This window comes from Dermacentor silvarum, chromosome 5 (assembly GCF_013339745.2).
Source record: "Dermacentor silvarum isolate Dsil-2018 chromosome 5, BIME_Dsil_1.4, whole genome shotgun sequence".
NCBI classification, from domain to species: domain Eukaryota; kingdom Metazoa; phylum Arthropoda; class Arachnida; order Ixodida; family Ixodidae; genus Dermacentor; species Dermacentor silvarum.
Genome location: NC_051158.1, coordinates 47,900,550 through 47,922,782, shown reverse-complemented (window position 1 = coordinate 47,922,782; position 22,233 = coordinate 47,900,550). Strand labels below are relative to the sequence as shown.

Here is a 22,233-nt window from a genome sequence, read left to right as displayed (position 1 = left end):
ATAACGATCCCGCAATGGGAATTCGTGCGTCGCCTTCTCGCAGGCCTAAGCTCACTAGCGAAGGTCATCCTGACAATGGAGACAGGAACCATCGCGGGAAACCTCCACTACACCACGCCGAACCCGAACATCCCGTCTCTCCTGGACGGAAGGGTGGAAGTCGTGGCCAAGGCGACTCCATTTTGCGGAGGTGCTGTCGGCATCAACTCGTTCGGTTTCGGAGGGTCCAACGTTCACACCATCCTGAAGCCGAACCCTGGTCCTCACGTGAACGATGTTCCGCGCGAGAAGCCCGAGCTGCCTAGGCTGGTACTCATGGCTGGAAGGACAAAAACTCTCTAGAGGTGATGCTAAATACCCCTAATCCTTACGACTACACCTTTTCCATTTCATCCATATGGTCGATATCAAGGAAATTCCGAAGGAAGTCCAGCCAGAAAGTTGACTTATTAGACCCGTTGTTTTGGAAAGCCAACCAGAGGCCCTTTTCTGGACTTCAACGACGGATGGTGGAGCTTATAAAGGTCCTATCTTGAAGGACTTCTGAAAGCTGCATCACGCCACTATACTCGTTGTTAACCCCCTGAAGAATGAGCCGAATAGGCCTCCGGAACGCTTTTTCTAGTAAGTCCACTTGTTGGTTGGACTTGCGGCGAAATTCCTAATGAACTGTCCCAATCAGACTAGTTATTCTGTCGAAATATTTAGCTTCCAATATCAACTAACCATATTATTCAAAAAGAAATAAAAACACGTTAAGCGAGCAACTCTGAAATGCAGTTTTCCGTCTTCGTAGTTCTGTTTCTGTTTGTGACTTCTGGAGGGGTGCAACGAAATAGTTACCCACCTCATGCGATCAGGGTTCTGTTCAGTTTAGTCTGTAATGAAGCAAGTAACGCATTGCTCTCGCTGATGCTGCAACCATTCACTTTCGGGAAAAAAACGTGTAGTAACGGTCGGGGGGGGGGGGGGGGGGGTGCCTTCCTTTATTGTGGACTTCGGTGGAACGGCTTAAAGCTGCAGAGCAGATTGGCAAGCCGGGTGCCAGAATAGCAGCCACTCACATCTCTGAGCCAGCCTATGTCGTTCGATGCGCTGGCAGCGCATTTTGCTCAAGCAGTTTTCGTCACATTCGGTCCCGAGAATATATATTTTGTCGGGGTGCTTTTACATTTAGGAGCATAACGTTTGGCTGAGTTGATGCATAGCTATTTGAGTTCATGTCGTGGCAGGGCATAACATACAATGAAAAAAAAAAAAAAAAGGGGGGGGGGGACAGAAAATGAGACGGAAAGGTATTTCTGTCTGTTTTCTTTTTTTATTTTTTTATTTTAGCTTGCGCCAGCCGTACCTCGAATGCTTTTACTTATTGACAAAATAGGAAGGACACATTGGCGCGCCGTGTCGGTGCTCGCTACTTCTTGTCTCCTCGTGATTCGGAAGTATTCAATATTTGTACATGTCTGCATTGTTGGGTGCAACTTCGGTCCCTATTGAGGCACTTTTACAAAAGTAGTGAGCAAAACTGCACAGAAGGTGGATACAGTGAAGTGAGCAAACATAAAACCCTCAGCCCTTACTTAGTTTCCTATATTGTGAATCCAGCTGCACATCTGTTTCCACAGGATAACGCGACACTCAAGATAAAGACTAAATGTTATGTGGAAACTCTATAATCGCTAATTTCGGTGTAATAGGCTGATTATAAGACACAAAAATTACCATCGAAGCTTTTTTTTTTTTTTCATTTCGCGCCGTAGCTCGAGCGGCGCGAGAAAATCGTGCGTAGGTCAGTGTGACGCTATGGATTTCGAAGAAATTTCTCGTATTTTGTCTGCCTCGAGTTCACTAAACGTTCTTCACGCTTGCCACTGTCCATGTTTTCGGCACCTTTAGGGCACAATGTAGTCCATTTTTACCGAGAAAACGTCAGCTATGCACGAGCAGCGCCGCCGAAATCCGTGACGTCAGGGCCAGGTGGTGCGCAAACTTTAAGACCGCGGCGCCACCTACGTTTTGTTTCAGCGCCTCTTTTAGCTTGCAAACCTTCTCCTCGCAATGAGAGTGGCCTTCTTGGTATTGCAGAATGAGAACTAACCAATGCGGGTGATCCATTATTTTTTCTTTGGTGTCTCTTTAACAATGTACTCGCATGGATCCACCGAAGCAAGTCTGAAATCCCTCGATAGTAACTATCTCTTATCATTAGTTCTTTTTTAAATTAAACCAGCTTTACTAATGAGCTACGACAAATAATCAACGCCCGACGAAATCAATGACCCTCGAAACGTTTGCAGCACACACTGGCAAGGATGGAGGACGAAGGACCGTACCCAGATTCGGCGTATGCTCTGCTCAACCGAGTGGGGCAACCAAGCACGAAGCAGTTTCCTTACCGGGGATTCGCCGTCGTCCCCGTCGACGGCTCCAAGAAGGACGTCGTCAAGGTGTCCCAACAGGCTCCGTTCGAGAAGCGACCCCTGTGGTTTGTCTTCACCGGCACGGGCTGCCAGTGGGACGGCATGGCCCGCCAGATGATGCAGTTCGACGTGTTCGCGCGCTCCATTCGCAAGTCGCACGATCTGACGCTCGCGAATTTCGGCCTGGACCTGATCGAGGCACTGACCGGGACCGGCGACGAGGAATTGAAGAAAAGTCGCGCTTGTGTTCTCGCCTGCATAGCGGCCGTTCAGGTAAATCCAGTCTCGTCCCGATCGCCGAAACTTTCGGCGGCAATCTATAAGACCAGCCACAAGGACGCGGTGTCTGCAAGTGTGCAACAGCACTGGGTTCTCCGGTAGTGTCTGACAGTCCGTTTAATGCGATTGGCATTCGTGGCCTAATTGAGTCACTTTGCGTCTACCTAGCCTAACCTCCGTCTCTGTCTTTGAACCCGTACGCCGCTTTGCAATCGAAAAAAAAATATTCTTCATAAGTTACCCGAGAAAATGAACCCGCGTGACTCGGTTTCCTCAAGCACTGCAGTCCGACCATTGAGCGCTGCGCCCCGAAATGCCTGAGGGCAGCAACGAATTATTTCTCAGCGTTAGCATGCACGGATGCAATCTCGGAGGCTACGTAAATATAGATGGGACTTCGCGGGCGCGGCGCTAGATGGCGCAACGTTTCCAGAGGAAAACGTGAGAGAGGATCCTAAGCTGCAGTAAACGGCTCATATGCACGATGCTTTTACGGCGGTGACAATACGGTGTCAGAGCATCGGAGCATCAGAGAAGTGTCTGAGAAATGCATTGGCGTTCCAATTACTTTCTGAACAAAACGTCGTTTTGTGCATTGAAGCACAAAAGTAACTGGAACGCCAATACGCGTTTCTCCGCAGAGTTCGGGAATTAACGTCTCGAAACTGGTGTCATCCTGAGAATTCGTTCCAAGTAAATCCGCCTTGAGAACTCCACGATTAGAATTTGTAAATTACAATATGGGCCTAAGGTAATTAGTTAAAACCTGAATTAGCGAATTTTTTGTTAGTCGATTATGCATTTCATTTGTTGTGCAAGTAATGTCCGCCTCTTCGAGTAGACCAGCTCATGAACTAGAACTGTGCTATCTGCCGCAGGCAACCTTTAAAGCTTTTTGAAAGTGTTTGAAATACCCGGTAAAGCATGCATTCCCCGTTTTTAGGCCAACAGTACTCTATCCTCTTGTTCTATCCTCTGCCGCAGATCCATTACTGATTCCTTTATTGGCCTTAAGGCTCAAGACCTCGATCAGTGCACCAACGCGTGCTCATTTATCTCCGCATAGATACTGCGACATTGTAACAAAACGTAATCTATACCTTTAGTGCCACTTCCACTCTCTACGAATGTACTGTCGTGTATATAGAAAAGCGTCAGGGTCACGGAGTAACATAAACAGGAGCGCCGACTCGCCTGATAATGCGGTCCAACTTGTGTCCCGCCCAGCCAGCTGCTTTTTGACTCAAATCATACATGTGTGCTTATGTATATATATATATATATATATATATATATATACATACTATACTGTGTCGTCGTATGCTGTTGGCATTGCGGCCAAACGAAAAAAAAATGAATAACCTAAATAAATAAGTATGACGCGGAAAACTTGGTACTCGAACCCACAGCGGCATTGTCAGCCTGCAGCGACCCAAGGCATACTCACATTCTGTTTGTTGACTAATGTGTTTGTTCTAGAGATATGCTGTGCATTTTTGCTGTGGCCTGCGTGGCGCTGTGTTTTTTCACGCGCCAGAACCATATGCGGCGCGCCAGCCAGTACCGCATGACCTCTCCTGAAGTTTGCGGGATATTTAGTTGCATTTTATGCATAAAGTAGACTACTGTAAGTGCCAGTGTCGTGGCTGTCAAACACTGTGATTTTTTACCCTGGTACGCTTTTATTAAAGATACACTTCTTATTGAAAACTGAAATCAAATTCTGTCAGCTGCCCCATATCTGTGTGCATTCAGTATGGTTCACTGTTAGGATATTTAATGTATATCTTTGCTCACTTGAGCGTGTTTTCGTTTCTTCGCTGGGTTCAGGAACTTCAATAAACGTCCTGTTTTGGCCCACGTCGTGGCACACTTTATCCGGCATGCTATGCGTTATATGAGTCCTGCCACCTGGCTAACATCCCCAGCTACAATTAAGGCATTATTACCCACGACACCACTTAATCCCGCGACTGGCGGCAGCTGCACCTTAATGTCAGTGAGGGCACACCACAGGCCCACGTTATTATCGGCACGCCTTTGTTAATCATGCTGGAACTCTGCTTATAACAAAAACAATTTCATCCAAGTTACGGTCTTGAATGTAGTAGCAGACTGGCACACACGCATCGAGGTCTTTAATATTGTTTTCCGCTTAGGTTAGCTTTGTCTTCGCAACTACCGTCACAATCCAGTATGCCGCTGCTGATATGCTCGAACAGCGCGCTGTAATCGTCTTTACGTCCGCTAGTTTAACTGGCGATGGGTAGCTTTGGCGACCCAATACTTTTTTTTTATCTTGTGAATCGGCTGGTCGTATATTTTGCAGCAGCAGCCGGAATCAAAGAACACACCGCAATGATCCAGTGCTTCTTTGTTGATACGGCCACCGCAAAAACAGACACGAAACACAAAAAATCAATCGTATCAATCGTATCTATATGGAAGACCAACCTAGCCCGGTCTCACACCCTACTGCTTCTAGCGGCGACAGTAAAAAAAGTACATCTGCCCCTCAATATTTTGATAACTGAAGGGGCCCCCGATATGTTTGTATCTCGACATGAGCGCCGCACGGCGCGAATATTTGGCGCCAACAGTTTTACATATTTTTACAGATTACAACAGATTTAAAGTATTTGAAAGCATCAACCGGTCATCGGTCGCGATTGGCAAGAGACGTTTAGAGGATTGTACGAAGAAAAGCAGGGAATATATTGATAAGACCGGATTCGTTACAGGCATAGGCAGCGGTACAAGGTAGATATAGAACGTTGAAGGAAGAGAAAGAAAGGTTAAGGAGATGCATACAAAATGCAAAAATTAAAGGCATGTATCGCATACTTCATTACCTCAAGCAGGCTAAGTGATTATTTGTAACCACCCCGTTTTAAAAGGGATGTCAATAAATTATCGTAATCATCAGCAGCAACAAAAGCTAGGGAAGAAATAAAAGGCGCAAAGTATGTTGGAAAACCACGAAGAAGAAAGGGGGAAGTTTGGGAAACAACCCCTAATTTTTCCGATGCTTTAGCCCCCCTCTGTTGTCTGTTTCTTCGTATGGTTGCGACTGCAGCTAACTGCAGCAACGTAAAAGGGCTATTGCATGTGTGATTTATTACAGTGCTTAAAAAGACTGCAACACTTTTAATACAACTGTTCGATATTATTACACGAAATGCAATTATTTAAATACTGACGCAATAATATTAGCGCCAATAAAACCAACGCGACATTAAAATACATTTATCATAAAAAGGCGACATACAGAACTAAACTAAACAATACAGTTGCTATTACCGAAAAGAGCTGATGCAAATCAACTTATGGGACATGAGAGAATACTCCCGCAGGTCCGCTGCGGAGTCCAGTCAATTTTTGGTAGAGTGCTCTACCAGCAGAGCTAAGGTGACGAGACATCCCGATTTTGGTAGGGCACGGCACGTTTTTATCACCGCGGTCCCGCTTTCCAACGGCTTACGTTTGGGAAAGTGCTCTGTCCCGCTTTGACCTCTCAAGACGCCGAGCTATGCCGCAATTCTTACCCTGTCGAGCCAAATCGGCTGTGCACTTTTTCGGGCGTGGTGGCGCCGCCTACAAACAGAATCGAAGTAACACAGTGAAATACTGTCGTATCGGCGGCAGCTGCCCTTGCGATCTTATAACGGTTCGGAAAGGGAACCATTCGCTTGACCGCGCATGACTGTTCACAATGACGCTTTTTCTGACGAATGCGCGATTTGTATCAGTCGGTCAAGGGCAAGCAAAAGTATTGCTTTTTGATCCGGTCGTTATAAGATTGCACCCATCCAAGTACGTAATGCAGATACAATGCACTTCGTTGCACTTCGATGACTAACGGACCGTAGCCAAGCTAAAGTGCACTGATCGGAAGTCACCGTGTCAGTGCTGCCTATTCCGGATATTGTCAAATTCCGCCATATTGTCGAATCATGAGGGCATTTTCAAGCGAAGCTTGTATTGTCTCACTCGTGTCGGAGTCGGTGTTGGTGTTGGCGTACGAGAAAACTCAAGCCACGCGAAAATAAACATTGCTCGTCAGGCTGGGAGAATCACACCACCGGCCTCCGGTTTACGAGAACCGCCACGCTAACCGATTCAGCCACTGTCGGTAAATCGTACGCGCCCTTAAAACGAGACGTAGAGGCTGGCGCCCGCAGCTGGCGCCCGCGATCATGCCACACCCCCAGCCAATCACAGGCGTCCCCTCCGTCCAGAGGAGAGAAAGAGGGTGATCGCGTGTTCGCTCGCCTCGCGCCCGCCGTTTCCCGCCAGTTCAGGCGCGGCAGTCAGATGGAGAGGCCGCGTTTGGTTCCTTCTGCAGAATAGCAGGCTGCGTTGAAGGAGCGGCAGCTGCAGCGAGCCCGAGAACTTCTCAAACGCTCAAAAAACTAGCCAACCCTTCCCCTAGGGGTGGACAAGCTTCGCGTGCACCCCTATTCCCGGTAGAAGAGGGGCTTTAAGTTTTTTAACCAATCAGAGAGGCCGAGAGGGCTTCTACGACCTCTCTGATTGGCTCAAAAATGCCACCATTACCAAATTTGACGAAATGACTGAATTCGACAATCTCCAGAATAAGCAGCACTAATCGTTGTCATGCCATCTTGCTTGTCACGCATGTGGTGTTGGAAGCCGGTGTAATAATGCCCAATCACAAGTGAAAGTTTGCCTTGCCATAAACAAAACTTGCAATGAAATCTAAATCTTTTTTCAACCAGTGACGCCCCCCTTCTTTTCCCTCCGTCCCGCTTTGGCGTCCGAGGAATCTGGTCACATTAAGCATACAACCCTTAGTGCTTTCCTTCAGCGTGCCTTTCATATTCTCGATCCCTGAGCAGGTGGCACTGGTCGACATGCTGAGAGCCATCGGCGTTCATCCGGACTGGCATTTTAGGTCACTCAGTTGGTGAGCTCGGCTGCGCCTACGCTGACGGGAGCTTCACCGCAGAGCAGACAGTGCTGTGCGCTTACTGGCGAGGGCACTGCCTCGACGTGGGAAATTTACCGAGGGGAGCCATGGCCGCTGTGGGTGAGTGTCACACCACCGGAAGTTTTCAGTTCCGGCTTACAGCCCTCTAAAAAGTTCTGATTCAGAATTCCCAGTTTCTCTTTTGTCCAGTCACTTAATTTACCATGTCTACATTTCAATGTGTTCTTTTAGTTTCATGGTCTGTCTGCAAAAAAAATTTGAGCCCCTCGTCCCGCCCTCCCCCCCCCCCCTACACCACCACATTTCTTTCAAGCGATAGCTATGAAAGAGTCATACAATGTATACTCCTACTTTTTTGAATAATTAATTCCAGATTTTCCGTGGCAACACATGAATATGCAAATACGCTGTGATGCGTTCATATATAAATTAGGAGCTGCTCTTGATGAAAATTTGATTAATTTTGTCAAGGATGAGATAGACGATATGCATTCGTACTTGTTGCCATCACAAGGAGTACGAAAAAAGAAAGAAAAAATGTCGCAGTTTCCCCCGAAAGACGAAGCATCAATTGCCATAGCAAATTAGTAGAGAGCTATACGGAGTATAGGATAGTAGTTTTATCGGCTGGCATAAACTTGGACACATTCGCTTACTAACTGAATTAACAAGCGTGGCGTCAGCGCGCCCAAGCAAACAAGGATAGATCACACTCGATGACCGCAGACAACCACTGTGAGAACGCTGGCTTTCACAAGCGTGGCCGCCGCAGCGAGCGAAGGTTCGTGCGGTCTATCGCTTCAAGGGAAACTGAGCGGCGAAAGCACAGCGCATACAAAGGTTAGAGCCGTGTGGGGATCACTTTCAAGATACGGTGCGCGCGACAGCCTGCACCGTATCTTGAAATTGGCAGAGTAGAAGCTGCCCCCCCTCCCTCCCGCACTGCCTTCCCGCTTTCCTCCTTTCTCGTGGGAGACTAAGTCGCCAGTTCCCCTTGCGCCCGGTTGCAAGATACGCATTTGGTGTCGCAGCACAGCGTCACACCCCCCCCCTCTCTCTCTCGCTCCTATACCGTCACGGCTTTCGCGCGACGGAAGAGGTGGCGTTTGCTTTCCGCCGTGTGTTCGCTCTCTGTGAAAGCGCGCATCCCCCGCGCGCTTTCACTCGCACATACGGTGCACGGCGATGATTTTATCAGCCCTTGGACTTTATACGCAGCGTCACGGCGGCGACGCCGACGACAGAAATCCGCTTGAAGTGTCCATATAATTGCTCTCGCAATGAAAAAAAAAACAATCTTGTTCACACCTAAACACTGACTCAACAGTAGTAGGAGATTTTTCTTTTATTTGGAAAGTACTTGCCGCAACGCATATGGGGAATAAAAGGGAGTAAAATATAATATCAAATGTAAACGCATTACTTGACATCGTGCAAGAACTGCAGCGATGTCTCTGGAAAGCTACTTTCCCTCACCCAACGGATGTAGTTTTGAGGGACGCCTGGTTTCAGTTCAGCTTTTCATAATACCTGAAGTCTGATCACCCGTGCTACAGGGCACAGTCAAAGTACGTGCCGAGTATCGGACGTTTCCACAGGAGCCGAGCACTTCGGGGCACGTTCCTAGGTCGATATTTACCGAACTCCAAGCCCAGGTAATGGATTGCGTTAGGGCTATTTCATCCCGAAGCCTCGGAAAACCCGCACAAGGATGGCAATTCGGGCGAGTTGTAACTATTCTGCTATTGCAGTGCGCGTTGAAACAAAGACAAAGAAAGAGAAAAAGATGGCACAAGTGCTGTCTTGGAAATTAAACTTTATCGGAAGCGAGACGTGACATATAAAGAATGAAGAACAAGAAAAAACAAGAAAACTCCACAGTGCCAGATTTGTGCGGGTAAGTTATACAGAATACTACAGAAACAAGGTATGAGCAGCCAGTAAAGGTGTGTGTATAATCTTCTGTATAACAAACCCGCTCGCGTTAGACACTGTGCTCTTTTTTACAGCGAAGCTGTTAAAGCTAGTTCTCCCAGGATCGTGCCCGCGTGTAGAAAAGAAACTATCATCATCATCATTTTGGGTTCATCTTCGTGGTGGTTTGGCCTCATGTGCGTGGCGGTTTCCCACCAGTTGTGCCTTAGCACAGGTGTCAGAACGGATGACTAACATAGCTGATAGGTCATGACATCAATGACATCACATGCTTGTCAGTTACGTCACGATTCACGTTAATAAAATCACGTGTGGCGCATACCCGTATTGGATATGCGGGTATGTGCCACGGACAAGAAAGAAAGAAGGAAGGAAGGAAGGGAGGAAGGAAGGAGGGAAGGAAATAAAGAAAGAAAGTAGAAAGGTGAGGAAGAAATCACGCGCGGCTCATACCCGCGTAGGATATGTGGGTATGAGCTGCCGAGAGCAGGAGCATGAGAGATCTCACAGGACGCTGACGCTGCCGTGCAGTCTGCCGCGGCTATGAACACTGTGGCTCATACGCTAGTCTATGACGATGGGGCGGACAAAAACAAAACGCCGGTGTGCTTGCTCTTTGACGAACATGCCGAAGGCGCTCAATATAATCAATAATAATAATAATAATATATGAATTCACTATAGCAATATTCACTACAGCAGACCCACCACAGTCCCAGCTTCGCTGGCTTCCATATTCAGAGTAGTAGAAGTGCTCTGAGGTTTTTCTTTCTTCTTTTTATTTGTTTTGTTCTTCAAACTATATATCTCGAATTTCGTTTCCAATAAAGTTTCATTCCCAGACATCACTCATGCTGTCTTCCTTTTCCTTTCTGAGTCGTCCTTTTGCCTCGCTCTGCTATCGTGTACCTGAGTACAGGTTTGAATTGCTCAGGCTATCTTGACAAGCTGAACACCAATCGACCCTAAAACATTTACTTATAGGACTCACGTGGGAAGAAGTGGCGAGACGTTGCCGCGATGGCGTCGTCCCGGCGTGCCACAACGCCGAGGACTCGGTGACCGTGTCCGGTCCGGCCGAGGCCGTGGCCAAGATGGTGGCCGAGCTCAAGGCCGAAAACGTGTTTGCCCGGGAAGTGGACAGCCTGGACGTGGCCTTCCACAGTCCCTGCATTCAGAGCATCGGGCCCCCATTGAGGAAGCTGCTCAGGAAGGTGAACGCACTTTAAAAAAAAAGAGAGAGGAGCTAAAGAGAAAATTTTACAACTCATATTTTTAGAAATATTGCGGGAATAGTTTAAAGGAATACTAACGAGGAAGGATAAGTGAAGCTGAATCGTTCGCTTCTGAAACGGCTCAGAAATTTACTTTGAAGCAGCAGAAACGTAAGTATACCCATGAGTGTGGCTTGGTCGGCCCAGAAACAAGCGAAGATGAAAGACACCCTCGGAGCTCCTTCGCCAGCTCTTTATGAACTAGTGTGGTTTGGGCAAGGTTTGCTCGGGAGCAGTTAAGTATTTATCAATAAGTTAGTATTACATTGAATACTGAAGGAATTAGATGGTCAGCCTAGTGAGCTTTCCGAACTGTTTTGTGAAGAAGTGCCCAATGGACGTACTCAAATATTGAAATATCTGTGTGATCTTACCATCAGTCTACAGTGCTACAATTGGGGCGTGAAATACAATTATAGAACTTTGCCCGGAATTCAAACCATTTCCGCGCAAATATAACCACATCAAGACTTTAAGAAATTCTTTTTTCAGGAATACTGCTTAATTGAAAAGTTTCCTTTAGTGTCCTTTTTTAAAGTACTTTTAAAAGGGATCAAGACGATCTCAGCTCTCATGACCGATCGTAAGTTTTTCGCTTATGGCATGTCCAACAGACGACATAACTGGTGGTTGGCATTAAACTATCATTGCTCTTATTGAATTCAAGTTTCCACAGTATTAGAGAGCATGTATTTGTGCTTTACGCCAACAAATGATTTCACGTAAAAATAGCTATTATGGCAGTTTGTTTCAGAAGAGAGACTGTAAGGAGTTAAACAAAGTGTATTATAATATAAAATTTAAACACCTCATCTACCGGGAACAATGGTGCACACGAAGCTTGTCCAATCCTAGTGGACGGGTTGGTTAGTTTTTTGAGTGGCAGAACGAAATAAACGTGGCCTCCCCATCTCACTGCCGGGCGTGAACTGGCGGGGAACGGCGGGCGCGAGGCGAGCGAACACCCTTTCCTTCCTCCGGGGGGAGGGGATGGCAATGATTGGATGGGGGTATGCAGGCGCCGCGCCAGACCTGTCAAGTATGTGGAGCCTCTATGCGAGACATGTTCGTTTGCCGATTGGGCACTGAAGAGCGTGCACGTGTAACGGGCGCCCGCCTTGCGCTGCGTCTACTTCTTCAGACATACAAAACCTCGCTTTTAACTTTAAGAGAGCATGTGACGAACCGACAGCGGCTGAATCAGCGTGGTGGTCTCGCCAGCAGGAGCGCGGTGGTTAAAATCCGCAGCCCGGAGAGCGATTTTTATTTTCGCGCGGCTTGCGTTTTTTTTTTTTTTTTTTTTTTTTTGTACGCCAACACCAACAACACCGACGCCGACACAAGTGAGGCAATACAAGCTTTGCTTTAATATACTATAATCAAGAGTTCGATGAACGTTTGTCTGGTCAGGTGAGATGATAATGAAGAAATGACGGTCACTGGCCAAGTCAAGGTGAAAATAACACAGAGACATTTCGGGACCCGTATGGGTTTCTTGATCACACTCTGATCAGTGTGATCAAGGAACCCGTATGGGTCCCGAAACGTTTCTGTGTTATTTTCACCGTGACTTGGTCAGTGTCCGCAATTTCCTCATCATAATATAATACAATATAAGGGGTGATCATAGTAGTCTCTTTTACAATTTTGTTTAGTGCTGCCATTTCTCTCATGTGCGCGCCGATTATAGTTATGCGCACCGAACTGGCGTCCCTGTTTTGAATTTTTATCACCTGTATAGCATAATTATGAGCTTGTTCATCTTGTGCTTCATTTTTCTTTCTGCTACTACGCTGTATCCTGTAGCCGTTTTGCTGCCAGGATGGGCACGGACAAGTCAGACATTGAGCCTCAGCCTTTAGCTATGTTCCTCTCAAGACAATTTTGTACCAACTTTCCCTTGAATAAACCAAAAAAAGAAAGAAAGAACAAAGAAACGAAATGAAGCTAGACTGCAGAAACTGCAAGTAGATCGTGTGCCCTTCATCCATAATTATTATTTTATGTATGTATGTATGTATGTATGTATGTATGTATGTATGTATGTATGTATGTATGTATGTATGTATGTATGTATCTATGTATGTATGTATGTATGTATGTATGTATGTACATAAATTTGCTAGACTACCGATAAATGTAATTCGTGCTGCATTTGTTTATTACACTTGGGGTGCATAGAGTTTCAAATGGTCTGACAGCAGAAAGTCTAGACAGCACGAAGAGTTTAAACAAGACATTTCGACAAGTCTTCTTGTGGAACCATGGCTCCAGGATGAAGCTGCCCTCATTAGCTTCGCGTTCATACATTGAGGCGCCCTTCTTCCGGTGAACCCTTTGTCTCTCTTGGATGTCTTTCGAGCAAATAGCAGTTTCGCGGCGCTCAAACTGTAACGTGCTAACCACCTGATTAACGCTTAGTCCGGCACAATCAACTCCATAAATAAAGAGGTGCTGGGCTAGGTTCTTGGACCTGCTTCAGTTTTTCGGGAAGAGGAAAATAGTGAGTCTTGAATGATTAGTGAGAAGAAAGACAAGACTGGAATCGTAATCGGAAGAGCGACCAGTTAACTACATTATCCGTTGGGAGAGAACAGTAAGTGAGTATAAAGACAAGAAAGAAGCAGAGTAAAACGCGCTCAACGCGTTCTTGCGTGAGAACAGCGGCCGTGAAGTCAAAAGCGCTTACTGAAGCTGGTTATTCCAAAGAAAATCAAGGATTCCATGATGGCAGGCAGCGGAATAGTGACGCGAGAAGGGGGGAAGGGGGGGGGACGAAAAAACGCGACACACAAACGTTGTTTTTTTTTTGTTTTTTTTTTTTTTTTTTTTTTTGCTTTCGTCTCCCCGTCAATTTCTTGCCGCCTGCCACTATGGAACCAGTGCCAACTATCCCGAATCCGGGAAGTGGCTACAGCGCATTGTGGGCCAATGAGCGCTGGTGTCTCCTATATTCTCCTATACCCCTAGGGCCGAATTCACAGATTTATTTGTTCGTAAGTGTTCTCCGCCATTGACCCGCCGCTAGTGCTAATATGATCTCCAGCATCAAGATTGGCTGGAACTTTCTCTTACGAACAACTCTAGCGTAAGAACGTTTTGTGTATACAGGCCCTATTCTACCCTTAGCAGGCAATACTTCGGAAGCGGGGCAAACATTGAGGACATAGAAGTGCCGCTGCACGCGTTTTAAAGCGCAGCTGTCTCTTTTTTTTTTCTTCAACTGCGACGCTTTTTACAGAATAACGCTTTCATTGATTACAACTGATAGGGCTATGTGAAATCGCATATCAAATATGGGCAGTTTAGTGCTTTCAGTATGCGAAGTGCTATGATTTGGCCACGAGCGCAGGTGGTGCGCGCCGTGGCCGCTGTCGAGGAAACCTGTCGCACCGCTCGTACAAAGGTAAATAGGCGCAGATCTGCGATGCCTTGCACGTGATAATTATGCCACATTTCGTGACGTCAAGGTGTTAGACTTAGTGTTACATCGAATTTTCAGATGCATATGTATATCTCCGTTTTATGTGTGACGTCCAATTAAATTATTTTATTGTGATAGCAATTATCTGGACACTCTAAGTGAATAGCCACCGTCGTTGTCGTCGCCGTCGCCGTGAGGTTCCGTATAAAGTCCACGGGCGATAATATCGTCGGCGCGCGCTATACGCTGTATCTGCGAGTGAAAGCATGCCACGGTGAGCCGGCAATCGCGGCCCGCGCACACAAGGGCGGGAAACGGGAAGGAAGTGCGCATTCTTCCAGTCGCGCACAACGCTTCCGATAGAGGCTAGGGACTCCCGCCGGGCCGGACGGCTCCGGGGGACAGGGGGGGGGGGGGGGGGGGGGGCATTCTGCGCCGCGAGCGCCCGCCCGCGCGGCATCTTTAAAGCCATCTGCAGCGGGGTCAGAGTCCGCCCTCCCTGTGTTTTCGCGGCTAAAATCGCGCTGATGCGAGCGCCGGCACGAAGCTCAATTCGATCGCTGCTGCTGCCGTGCTGACTCACTCCGGCGTTTTCACAGCGAGTTTCCGCGGTCGTCGAGTGAGAGGCGTTCATGTCTGCTTGTGCGCGCGTGACACCATACTTGTTAATTTAGTTAGTGTGCCTATGTTTACAAGTTTATGATGCCGATAAGACTACTATCCTTACTTTGTATAGCTCTCCACTAATTTGCTATCGCAATCGATGCTTCGCCGTTCGGGCGAAACAGCGACCTAGCAAATGCGAACAGTAAGGGATCTGTCTCTAGCATTCGCAGCACTGCCTGCTGTGTATGAAATAGAATATAAATGCATTGGAGAGAACAAGTCTAACAACGGAGAAAGACGTACTAGGAGGTGGTAGATTCTCTCTTCGCAACCGTGGCCAGCGCAGTATGCAATATTACGCCTTTCAATCAGTGATGTGTCTAGCTAAATGTCACTATTATTCGAAGACCTCCTAATATGCCTGCCGATGTATCCAAATTCCGCCCTTACTTTGGACCCCCGAGGCGCTCACCAAATTTTTTAATCTCTCCCTTTTATCAGACTGCAAAAGCGGCAGCTTGCATATGTAACAGATGTTCTGAAAGTTGGGCGAGTTGGTCTTGATTCATTATAAACTGCATCACGACAGGAAGACAACGAAGAGAAGCGAAGTACTCACAGCCCTAACTCTAAATGAAGTTTTATTTGAAACAACAAAAAAGGAAATGTGAAATAATACGGAAGCATCCACTTTCACGTTTCAGCATACCGTCCCTAGGCACCACACGTGGTGTGCTAACGATCCAGCAGTCTTCTGATACCCTTCACTTTTCAGTCTCCACATGCGCCACTTCAACACCAAGAATGCAAGAATAAATATGAAAGGTAACGTGAAGATTACTGCGCGCACTCAATTCCACCACCTTTCAATTTATGATTGCTTCGAAAGAATTATACCTCCTTGTCGCTTAATGTGACAGACTGCTGGCTAAAGCACATTTTTTTTGTTCCTAATAAAGTGAAATGCCTCAGGAATATTTGCATCAGCCTAAAAGTTGCCAGCTTATTTCGTTTTAATTTATCACCAGGTTGTTCCGGAGCCGAAACCCCGCAGTGAACTGTGGGTGAGCTCGTCAGGTGCCGCAGAGTCGCTGGCACGAGCCCGCCGCCAAGCTTTCTTCGGCCGAGTACCACGTGAACAACCTTCTCTCACCGGTGCTCTTCAGCGAGGTGCTGGAGCACGTGCCAAGGGACGCCATCTTGGTGGAGATTTCACCACACTGCCTTCTGTTGGTGAGTGGCAAACACTGCACTCACTTGCCCGCGCGTCTATTTAACTTTAGGCAGTTATGCGATAGAAAAAAAAAGAGATTTCAGGTTATGGGGTCCTACAATTCATGTTTCGGATAAGTAAGTTGGCGGCATTAAGTTACAGTGGCGCTGGCACTGGCACGTCGAATGCTGCGGTAACGCATTTATCCCGTGTTTCCGTGAGAATGTTCTTCTTGTTTTACATGTGGTGACTTGTCTGTGGGTTTCTGCTTGCATATCCTGAACGTTGCCCTTGTTACTTCGTATGGCATGGCCTGTAGAAATGCGATTCTTGTAGGCAGTGCAAGGCATGATGAATAAGCAAAGAGACAGCCGTGCGGAAGAACATTTACGACAAAGAAGATCGACACGAAATACTAGATAGGCATACGCCGAATGGGTACAAAATGCAGTTAAATATAGCGTAAGGTTAAAAAACACCAACGACAGGCAGATCCAATGCAATTTTTGACTCTAAATGGCGCGAAGCGTGTTTGCTAGCGAGGCAGCCGTAGTAGCGGATGACAGGAGCACAACCCCATGAGCGGTAATGGCTATAGTCGTCTGCGCCGCGAGGACCTAGACGATGTACTGTATCACGCTTGTCCATGGAGGAATGTTGATGAGATCTGCGCACACAGGTAGGTATGACTCATGTCTCAAAACATTTAATGCTTCATACTCCCTGTGCTACAGTCGCACGTCCATTCGGGAGGATTGCCCAAGAATCGCGCCATACACAATGGTACATACCGAGAAGTACACACCCACTGACCCAAGTTGTATGCTATAAGCGAAGCAACCTCAAGTTCCCGCCCGCGACACCAGCGCCGATTGCTGCCCTAGCGGGCAGACTCGATAATCGATGGTCGTTCGCAGGCCCGAAGACGCAGCGTTTGCGTTGCAGCGCGCGCTACTGGTGGTTGGGTTTCCGCGATGGCGAGCGTGCCCTCGTCATCCTTCAAGCCTGGTGCGCGGCACTGCTGAGTCGTTCACAGCCACCGCTGCCTCGATAATTAGAAACTCCGAGATCTGCTCGCGAAGCTCTGCAGGTTTCAAGGAAATTTGTAGACTATAGACAAGCGCCGAAATGAACGCGGAGTCAAGTTGTGCATACTTATTTTCGTGTGCCTTTTTTCATTCGCGCCGTGTATCGAATAGAGCGGTCCGTACCTGCACAGCGATAAAGTTTTCCAAGCTGCGTCTATACGAGCGCGTCTACTCAGTGCTGACCTGAGTAGGCGAATAGACGTAGCAATGGTGAGTCGGGCAGAGCACATGCCAACAACAGCGACAGTCCCTCCGTCGGCAACTCGCACCGCTCGGTTCGTGGCAGGGGCCAGAACTTTCTTGAGCCGACGGCGAAAAGCAGCACTCACCCGCCATGGTTGCTTAGTGGCTGTGGTGTTGGGCTGCTAAGCCCTAGGTCGCGGGATCGAATCCCGGCCACGGCGGCCACATTTCGATGGGGACGAAATGCGAAAACAGCCGTGTACTTAGATTTAGGTGCACGTTGAAGAACCCGAGGTGGACCAAATTTTCCGGAGTCGTTCACTACGGCCACAGGCTCAGAAAAAAGACCTCAGAAATCAACAGAACTATAGAGGAACATTGCAGAGCCCTCTCTAAACAGCAATGGGATGAGGTGTGTAACCCAATCGACGGGCAGATGCGCAACGGGCGAAAGTGTAACCCCCTAAAGCCATCTCCTCGACGAGACGAACACTAAAACCAACCAACGCAACACACTGGCGCGCACCCTACACGCAGCCAAATGAGAATATTCCGGCGAGGAAATTTTATCCAGACTCGTGAAGAAGTGCCTATCTGTTGCATCGGGTCCTACACCACCTTCCCCTGACTACAAGGAGTCCGGGAACCCTGAGCTCGACGAAGAATTCGGGATTGAGGAGATCAGGCAGGCGCTCCACGCCTTCGACGGCAGATCGGCTCCGGGTCCGGACAAGATCACAAACAAAGACCTACGGATCCTGGACGACCAGTCCATCGAATACTTAACGGACATCATTAGCAAGCATGGAGCAGTGGTAAAGTCACGGAAATGTGGAAATTTGCCAATACCATTCTCCTCCCCAAGCCAGGCAAGCTGCCCAGCCTCGACAACCTCCACCCAATAGCGCTCACATCGTGCGTGGGGAACGGCTGAGCACGCAATCCTAAACAGGCTTTCTCGCTACCTGGAGGACCACGATGTTTACCCGCACATGATCGGCTTCAGGGCCGGACTCTCGACGCAGGACGCGATGAACCTCATCAAGGATCACATTATTGACTGCAATACGCGGGACACGAGAGTCATACTAGGTCTAGATCTGGAAAAGGCCTTTGACAACATTCTTCACTCGTTCGTTTTAGACACAATCTCGAGCCTTAACCCGGAGAAGCACCTTCATTCCTACACCAGATCTTTCCTGTCAGACAGAGAAGCCATCCTTAAGATCGGGGACCTCACTTCAGACATGATCAAGCTGGGGTCTAGGGGAATGCCCCAAGGGGCACTCATATCCCCAGCCCTCTTTAACCTCGGCATGATTTGTATATCGAGGAGACTCTCTGCTATCGACGGTATCAGTCATACCATATACGCAGACGACGTTACCATCTGGTGCACGGGAGGTAGCGACGGACAGGTAGAGAGGGCCCTGCAAGAGGCGATTAATGCTACCGAGAGATACCTCGAGTCGACGGGCCTTCGGTGCTCACCGCACAAGTCGGAATTGCTACTATATCGACCCAAGTGCAGAGGCCCCAAACCAAAGGGATGGAAGCCTCTCGCCGAATGCGACATCAAACTACGCACAAACGACGCAGGCTATATTCCAAGGGTGGATACCATCCGGATTCTCAGCATGGGGGTCGAGTCGAGTGGCTCTAACTACCAGACAGTGCTGCGACTCACTAAGAAGATGGACAATGCCATCAGACTAATAAGAAAAGTGGCCAACCAGCAGAAAGGCCTCGGAGAAGATAACCTCGTGAGATTGGTTCATGCGTCCATAATGTGACATTTCACTTACGTCGCGGCCATGCACAACTGGCAAGGATCGGAGCGGGATAAGCTCAACGCATTATTCAGGAAGGCAATCAAGAGAGCTCTCGGCCTCCCCATATACACACACACGGAACGCTTACTTCAACTCGGCATGCATAACACGCTAGAGGAAATAGCGGAAGCGCAGGAGAGGGCCCACTTCGTCAGGCTATCTACAACACAAGCTGAAAGACACATGCTACAGGAGCTGGGCGTTCCCCCCACAGTAGTCAAGACAAAATTCTGGAGCATCCCTCGAGAGCAGCGGGACCGCATCACTGTCGCCCCGATTCCACGAAACGTCCATCCGGAACACAACGTGGGAAGACGTCGGGCGCGTGCGAAGGCCCTTATGGAAAAGGCTCGTGAACGGACTTCGGAGAAAGGTTTTGTAGATGCAGCGCGCTACGCCGAAGGACGGGCCTTCGCTGCGGTTAGCGCAGACCATGAAAGTCAAGTCATGAACTCAATCTCGATTCGGACGACGTCCTCTGATATCGCAGAGCAGGCGGCAATAGAGATGACCTTATTGGACGACAAGAGGACAACAATCTACAGTGACTCGAGATCAGCCGTTCGGGCATTTGCCAAAGGAACCATATCTGAGCTGGCCCTAAAGATACTAGGAAACAAGGAGATCAAGCCACACACGGTCATCTGGTTTCCAGCCCACGTGGGACAGATCAAGGGTGCCCCGCCCAACCTCAATGAGTCTGCACACAGTGCTGCGCGAGGGATCATCAACCGCGTAGCTACCGGGCAGCGTGAGGTTGGAGGTACTGACAATCGGGACTCTCCTTCCTTGTACAACGAAATTACTAAGCGCTTTTACTTCGCTCGGAAGATGTACCCCCTCCCAAATTGTAAGCTGAATAGACCTCAGGCTTTAACGCTAGGGCTCCTACAGACGGGGCATACCCAAACCTCCTACTTCTTTAGAAGATTTACCCCGAAATTCAGACAACAAATGCATGTGCACTATGTAATGACTTAGCGAACTTACGTCACATGCTCTGGCGGTGCCCCGCGTTACGCGTCAATGAAAGCAACACTTCTTCATGCTGGTATGCGGTTCTACGCAGCCCCAACCTCGAAGAACAGTTATGGGCTGTCCAACAGGCCCGCGATGCGGCGGAGAGGCTTGGCTTCTCTGTCCCGACGTGGGAGTCGCGCGCTGCGCGCTAGCGCGCGCCCTAAAGTACCCCAATGAAGTTTTTTCATTCATGCATCCATGCCCGCTACGGCGTACCTCATAATCAGATCGTAGTTTTGGCACGTAAAACTCCACAATTTCATTTTTTTAAAAAGAGCAGCACTTGTAATGGACATATGCGCCTTAGTGTCAATCAACGCGCACACAAGAACATTGTCAACAAGAACGTGCAAAAGATTCTGGTTGATGGGTAAGGTCAGGCGAGGATTTCTTGCCAATGTTGTCAATGCAGCTCCACCTCCAGAAGCTGCACTGTCTTGTTTTCCAGTCGGGGGTGCTGCGAATAGGTCGAAGGAGCACGGCGTGACGGGGGCGAAGGAGATTGACGGCGGGAGGGAGAAGGTGAGCGGTCGTAGCGGGGTCGTGTCAGAGGTGTCGCAGGGTCATATGAAGGGTTGGGCATAGAAGGAGCGAATGAAAAGGAAAAAATGAAAAGCGAACTTGAGGGACGAAGGTGGTAGTGAAAAGAATAGTATGTCGGAGAAGTCCAGCGGCTGCGGCAGTGGTGAGCGATATGCCCAATGCGTCGGTAGTTAAAACTGATCGGCTTGTCGTCCACGGTGCGCCATTCGGACGGGTTGCGCTGTCCATAAAAGGAGTAAGAGTAGCGAGGTGGGAACGTGCGTTGATAAAGAGGTTCCGAGCGCACAGGACGAACGGAGTACAGGCCAGCGTTTGACAACTCTTGACGGACGACGGCCTGTATCAAGGAAATCGTCGCCGGAGAATGATCAGGTGACGGGCATGAATGGGCCGCCGCTTCTGCACTTCGATCTCACGACGAATGATGTGGGTTGTCACATCCCGAAGGCTGGTGAAAGAGGTCGTCACAAGATGACGTAGCAGCTGTGTTGGGAAGTCTCGTGATGTGATGGGATACCTGGCAGCTTTTCGCTTGCTCGAGACGGCGGCACTCCTTGAGGGTCGTATCGATGCTGGTGACGTAGGGTAAACGCCAGTAAATTGAAGTCGTCGTCAGCAATACCTTTGAGGACGTGATTAACCTTATCATCCTCCGACATAATCGGGTCGTCCTTGGTACAAAAGGCCAAGACGTTGAGAATGCAAGACACGTAAGGCTTGGTCGAAGTCTGTACGCGTGTAGCAAGGGCCTTCTTTTCATTGAGTTGGCGACCGAGCGGATTGCCAAAAAGGTCGTGGAGCTTCTCTTTGAAGAGATCCCAGCTCGTGACCTCCTCTTCGTGAGTCTGGAACCATGCCTATGTAGTGCCGTCGGAGTAGAAAAGAACGTTGGCGAGCCTAATAATCGGATCCCACTAGTGACTGCTGCTGACACGTTCGTACAAGCGGAGCCAGTCGTCAACATCAGGACTTGCGACTCCGCTGAAAACACCAGGATCCCGAGGGGGGAAATTGTGACGTAGGTCGTGGCTTCAGGCGAAGGGGCTTGCGTCTATGAAGTGCCGCCAGCCGGCGACAAAGTTGCATTGTCGGCGTTGCGACCGCTGCGAAGGTCCATGGCGGTTACGGTGAACGTCCACCTCCACCAAATAATGTTACGTGTAGTTGATGCACAAGCCTATTTACAATATAGTTACACGTAGGCTAACGGTAGCCACCTAGCGGACATGTCCATTTCGTCTGCTGCTCAAGTGCTGATTGGTTAGGGGCGCCTGTCTCCTTCTGACGTGTGCCCCAGATAAGCCAATCAGAACTTCAGCAGCAGAAGAAATGGGCATGTCCACCAGGTGGGCAGTTACAGGTAAACAAACATACATCAGACTCATAGAGAAGGTCAGGCAGGAAGACAGGCACGGTCATACATTCTTGAACGAAAATGAGCTTCACAGCGTGGAAAGGGAGAAAA

General features: G+C 48.5%; 1 protein-coding gene across 1 annotated transcript in view; it reads left to right on the top strand.

Annotated features, from left to right (window-relative positions):
- LOC119454113 (fatty acid synthase-like) overlaps positions 1-22,233 on the top strand; it is a 115,882-nt gene that overhangs the window by 20,294 nt on the left and 73,355 nt on the right. Inside the window, 7 exon segments of the mRNA XM_049667926.1 lie at positions 44-344; positions 2,312-2,693; positions 7,559-7,603; positions 7,605-7,749; positions 10,570-10,799; positions 15,918-15,965; positions 15,967-16,122. Coding sequence (XP_049523883.1) covers positions 44-344; positions 2,312-2,693; positions 7,559-7,603; positions 7,605-7,749; positions 10,570-10,799; positions 15,918-15,965; positions 15,967-16,122 — 1,307 coding nt within the window.